This window comes from Ornithorhynchus anatinus, chromosome 7 (assembly GCF_004115215.2).
Source record: "Ornithorhynchus anatinus isolate Pmale09 chromosome 7, mOrnAna1.pri.v4, whole genome shotgun sequence".
Classification (NCBI taxonomy): domain Eukaryota; kingdom Metazoa; phylum Chordata; class Mammalia; order Monotremata; family Ornithorhynchidae; genus Ornithorhynchus; species Ornithorhynchus anatinus.
Window position 1 is genome coordinate 8,021,537 of NC_041734.1, and position 6,000 is coordinate 8,027,536.

The 6,000-nt window shown below is 41.0% G+C and overlaps 1 protein-coding gene across 3 annotated transcripts in view; it reads left to right on the forward strand.

Annotated features, from left to right (window-relative positions):
* TOX (thymocyte selection associated high mobility group box) overlaps positions 1-5,716 on the forward strand; it is a 404,763-nt gene extending 399,047 nt beyond the window's left edge. For all 3 annotated transcript variants that reach the window (XM_029069417.2, XM_029069419.2, XM_001513508.5), the window contains 2 exons: positions 2,367-2,518; positions 3,169-5,716. In XM_029069417.2, the coding sequence (XP_028925250.1) occupies positions 2,367-2,518; positions 3,169-3,205 (189 nt within the window). In that variant the 3' untranslated portion in view covers positions 3,206-5,716. The remainder of the gene's footprint in view (positions 1-2,366; positions 2,519-3,168) is intronic.
* Positions 5,717-6,000: the final 284 nt, after the last annotated feature.

The following is a 6,000-nucleotide window of genomic DNA, read 5'->3' on the forward strand; positions in this document are numbered from 1 at the left end:
CTTGAGCACCATGATGCCAAACACCCAGCATTGCTTAATTAGATCTCCAAGCGTTCATTTTTCTAACTCTTTTGACATCATTGTAGCAGATACTAACGTGCCTAATATCAGTAAATCTTCAAATAGTGTTCCGAAAGCTATTCCAGGGTTTACTTGAAAAACGTTAGAATAATGACTATTTTGCCTCATAGTTTTGTCCCTTATCTTCCTGGAATCTCCTAGGTACTGCGGTTGATATTCATTAGTACTTTTAAAGCTTAGCCCATCATTACAATACAGTGCTCTGATTTTTACATCATCTGCCTATCCAGGCAATACCCATTTTGAACAATGCAAACTGGAGATATTGGGTTTAGGAAGGACTCAATGGAATTAGAGTTTTCCAGAGTGAAATGTATGAGATGGTAAAAGACCATGCTTTCTGTGAAGTTTTTTTGATAATTGTTAAGCACTTCCTACAGGGCAAGCACCGTTCTAAGGACTGGGATAGATTCAAGGTCGGACGCAGTCCCTGTCCCATGCTCACAGTCTGACTGGGGAGGGGAACCGGTGTTAAATCCCCCCATTTTGCTGTTGAGGAAATTGAGGCACAGAGAAGTCACCGACTTGCCTAAGTTTGCCTAGCAGGCAAGAGGCAGAGCTGGGATTAGAACACAGGTCCTCTGGTTCCTAGGCCACACTGCTTCTCAGTTCCATACCTTTTGCTAAATGAGGACACTGTTTCCACTAGTTTTATTTTAGATGATTTTTGTCATCTGACTCCTCTGTGGAGAGGAGAGCCCCAAGATTTTCACACTCACTTCTGATACCCCTGATCAGTTGGCATTAAGTGGCATCTCCACATAAGCAGTTATGCGTGGCACATTACAGAAAACAGCACAATCCCTACCTTCCAAGAGCTTACAGTCTAAAACAAACAGCAAAGGAGCAGGAGACAGGTCAAAGACAGGTGTGCCAGGAGAGAGCACAAGAGTCGAAGCCATGCTCGGCAAAGAAGGACGTACTTTAGACGGAGAAACAGCCTTCCTGTTGAAATCAGTGCAGAATCCATGTACTGATGGGGTCTGTGGGGCAAGAATTACTGGAAGGACGAGAAGATTAAATAACCAATTAAATCCTCCTTGTCTCCCTCCCTTCCAAAGGTCACTTGGTACCTCCTAGCCCAAACTGAAGATTCTACAAGAATCCATTTGCGAACCCAGAATTGACAATGTTCCTGTCATTTGGCTTTTGGGCAACAAAATTAGAAAATCAGCCTCAGTAATTTCCTAATATAAGAAGGGAGAATGGGACTAACGATGTGTCATTTTATAGAGGATTTGATTGTAGGGCCCATGCACACATGCACATCTCTGGACCACAAGGCAGGAAACGTGAATAAAAGCCTGAGAAACATGTCTGATTCTCGAACTGAGTTGAAAAATAAAGAAACCACCAGAATATCAACTCTTCCAACTTCTCCAGGTTTTCAGTAATTGCACGACAGAGTTAAAGACAACTGCAGTATATTTACTTGTGCCTTGGAAATTTTGGCTGGTTTCTTCGTAGAAACTGGAAATCATCTTCAGCCTGATGGCTTTTGTTTCCCTGCCCCTTCTAGTTTACTAAACCAAGAAACACCATCCTTGAATTTCCAATAAAACCTTGAGATTGAAAGAGCCCCTTTACCCTGCTCCTAAATTGAAAATCTGCCCACAGTCTAATCATTCCGAGGTGCTTAATAGGCATTTCAGTTAAAAAATATTTGTTCTGTTTATTTTTTCCTCTCTCCATTGTTTCCAAGAGCATGTTGTTTTGAGTCTCTTTCCTTGCATTAGTCCAAAAGCTGTTAAAAGGCTTCGGTTGAATTTTGAGTTGAGAGAGAAGTACAAATAAAAGAAGAAGCAGATGGTCCCTTTGTGATTGAATGAAGAAAAAGGGTTTGAGAACAATATGTGAATAGGTGTAGTCTAATAAAACACTCAGCCACCTGCTGCCTGCACCCTTCAGAGAGATTCTGTTGCATATTCTGGGGATGAACCTCTAGTGTATCCCTAGTTTTCATCGAAAGGAAAAAACCACCCCCGACTCCCCACATCCTCCATTTGATTGAGTTGGCCTTTATTTTAAATTGTTTCTCTAACTCCGCCATTAGGTCTCTATTACTGTATGTTATCTTATGAGTTTTCAAATCGAGGAAAGGCCCAGAGGGGAGAGCACACACTCTCTCTTTTCTCCCAAATTTAAAATTTCCGGATCTTTCTAATGTCAATCTGGACACGTAAAAGAAAGTGGCTCTATTTTTACTAAAATGTCCTTTGGCGATCATTTTTTTTTTTTAACGTGGCTTTGATGCTAGCGTTTTCTGGATTTCGTTGCTCTCGCAGGGATTTACTCTCCAGCCTGACTATCAGACGATTATCAACCCCACATCTACGGCTGCACAAGTTGTTACCCAAGCAATGGAGTTCGTGCGCTCAGGGTGCAGAAATCCTCCAGCACAGACTGTGGACTGGAATCACGACTACTGTAGTAATGGGTAAGCAGCTGGTGAATGCCATCTTGTGTCGAACGCCCCTCATGACATAAGTGCAGTGGCCTATTTTGGGTGGAATGGAACACTGCCTTGTCTATTTTACTACTGATTTCTAAAAGATAAGCTGGGATTTGGGGGTGGGGGGAGGTTCCTTAGCTAGAAAGAGCTCCACAACACCCAGGTGCCATAAAGAGCATCTCAAGAAATCACTGAGCACGTCGATGTCTCCTCCATTAAGAAAGGGAAGTAGCGTGGTCGAGTGGAAAGAGCAAGGGCCTGGGAGTCGGAGGACCTGAGTTCTCTGCCGCTCACCTGCCATATGACAAGTCACTTAACTTCTCTGTGCCTCGGTTCCCTCATCTGCAGAGTGGAAATTCAATACCTGTTCTCCCCACTGCAGGCCCTAGGTGGGACCTAATTGTCTTGTATGTACCCCAGCGCCTAGTACAGTGCTTGACACATAGTCAACGCTTCACAAATGCCACGGTGATTGCTATCATCAGTTCCCATTGGCTGACCCAGAGGCCTTTGCCAGTGGCAGCCAGGCCATTCCCTTATTTGTGGGATGGAAGCAACGACAGTAGGCGGAAATGTCAAATAGCCCTCTGTTAGTTAAAAAGCACTGGTGTGTGTTTGTTCTTATTTCCTGGCAGGGGCATGCAGAGAGACAAAGCATTGTACCTTACCTGAAAATTGGAAAAACCTCTTCTTTCCACTGAGGAATGCAGGGAAGTCGTTTCATCATGGATTGCTTTGTGCCACCAAGGCAGTTCTGCATTTTATTAGAAAATACAAGTTGCTAAGCACTTAGGACTATTTGAGCTTGTGGGTCACCCACTCTGGAAAAAGATAGTCATGCTTCTTTCTTTATTGTTTGATTTTTTTTTCCTGAAATCCTTTACGGACATTGTTTTTTCTTCTTCCCTGAAGGAAACTTGGACCATTCAGATTTTATGTTGGTTTTTTTTTTTTTTTTTGCTGTGAAGTGCTGCGCTAGTAACTGCCTTAGCAACTGTAGATGTCTTGGATAAAAGTCCTGGATTTTCCATTGGTTTTCATAATGGGTGTTTATATGAAACTACTAAAGACTTTTTAAATGGCTTGATGTAGCAGTCATAGCAAGTTTGTAAATAGCCTCTATGTTACACTCTCCTAGAGTATAAAAATGTGAATGTTTTTGTAGCTAAATTGTAATTGGAAACTGGCTCACACCAGTTTATTGATTTCACGACAGGGGTTAAATTGGCAAACATTCATATTTTTACTTCATTTTTAAAACAACTGGCTAATAGTTCTATATTTTCAAAGTATTTGGAAAAAAAGATGTTCCCAAATGATTTTGATTTTAAAACAAATTGGCTTTGTCTCATTGGGCAGACCAAAATAGTGTTGGGGGAAGTGCAAACACATTTATTTTGTACTGCAGAGGAAAAAAAAAATGCTTTCTTTTGTATCACTTTTTGTGTAATGGTTAGTAAATGTCATTTAAGTCCTTTTATGTATAAAACTGCCAAATGCTTACCTGGTATTTTATTAGATGCAGAAACAGATTGGAAACAGCTAAATTATAACCTTTACATATGGCTCTGTATTATTGTTTCTTCATACTGTGTCTGTATTTAATCTTTTTTATGGAACCTGTTGGGCCTATTTATGAAATAATAAATATAGGTGTTTGTAAGTAAATTTGTTAGCATTTTAAAGAGGGTTTCTTTGATGTTTTAACTTTTGCTGGCAAAAAAAAAAATATTCACACCTGGTGTGAATACTTTATGATTTAGTTTTTACAGTGACATGAATAAAGCCAAACCTGCTTTTCATTTAGCAGCCAATGAAAGTAACCCATCTTATTTCTGCATTTCTTCAGTTGATTCTAAAGGAAAAGAGCTTCCCCTCTCATTACAGTGTAACAGGGAATTACCCTCAACTAACACACGGGCAGGAATCGAACCAACAGAAACAAAAGGTCCCTCATCTGTAGAGAGTTGCTTCATGGATCTCAGTCGGTTTTAGCCAATAAGGTAAATTTTTTTTTTTTTGAAAGAGTCTGACAAGGCTACAGTTTCTCCAGCTGCCTTCAGTAGAAATCCAGATGGCATAGAACAACTGAGTGACATAGGAGGGAGTGAAGGAGGAAATGGAACTGTTTAGATGCACCCTCCATTAAAAGATAATTAGACAGTGGGGGGAAAAGACTGAAAACAGACCCCCAAATGGGGTAACTCCACCATGCTGGCCTTTGCTCTCCCCCTGTACCTCCTCTCACTTCCTTTACTCTTCACTTGTGAGCCCCTTGGGGGCTGGGAACTGTGTCTATATCTCATCTGTGCACTTCTTTCCCAGCGCTCAGCCCAGTGCATTGCACACAGTAGGCACTTAGTAAATACTATTACTACTAGAGCATCCTCCTCCCCTCCCCTCTCTCCCCTCGGGATGTCCTGTGGCCTTTGGAAAGATGTTCCGCATCTGGGCGAGGAGGCGGTGAGACTCCGTTGAAGGTTTGAGTGGCTTTGAGATCAAGTGAGCTAGCAAAGCCAGCCCCTTTCAGGGGATTGTATCCAGGAAGCTATTCTAGTGGGTAATTAATCAAGGGCATGGATGATGTCTCTCTCATGCGTGTGAAATAAAGTTAACGATTTAACTAAATACCAATATATGCTTTGTGTAATCCAGTCAGAATTCAAAAGACAAAAAGGTATGCTTGCTTTGGAATGATTTTAGGCATTGTACAACCTTGAATCACTTGAGCATGTAATAACTAATAAATAATGCAGATCCGATGTGATTATTAAAATGACTGTAGCTGAGAGCTCTAATTTTCCTGTCTTGAAACTGTATAAGAACTCATGTGATTAAGTTCACAGCTTATTGTTTGTCTGTTTAGTATTTTAGTAATATACCAGCACTACTAATTACCTAATGTCTTTTATTTATTATATTATGATAAAGTAAAATTTTCACTCGCATTAATTCCAAAATTAGAAAGTAATTACTGGGAGCAGAACACTCTGTTCTGACTGTGACAGGCAGTTTTTACAGGAAAGCACTATGTTTACATCTTTTCTAGAGCAGGTGTACAGCCAGAGGAGAAAAAAAATATGTTAAAATTCAGTATCTGAGCAACATACCAAATACAGTTAAAACAAATGTAAATAAAAGAAAATACATCGTGAATAAAAGTATGTATCCTGTGTGAACCTATCACTATCTGGTTATCAAGTGGTTCTGGAAGGACAAGGCAGGACGGAGCAGACGGAAACAAGAATATTCCCTAAGGCCCCTTTGAAATTTCCCCCAAGAAGCCCATTCACAAAAGAGGGTGGCACTGGCATTATTGAGGGCTTACTGTTTGCAGAGCACTGTACCGAGCGCTGTGGCACAGGGCTCCTGGAACAGGAGGCATCTGTGATGCGAGGCAAGTTCTAGAAGTCTTCAGCGTGAGACGGTTCAAGTTAGGACAGTCAACACTACAAGATTCATAAATG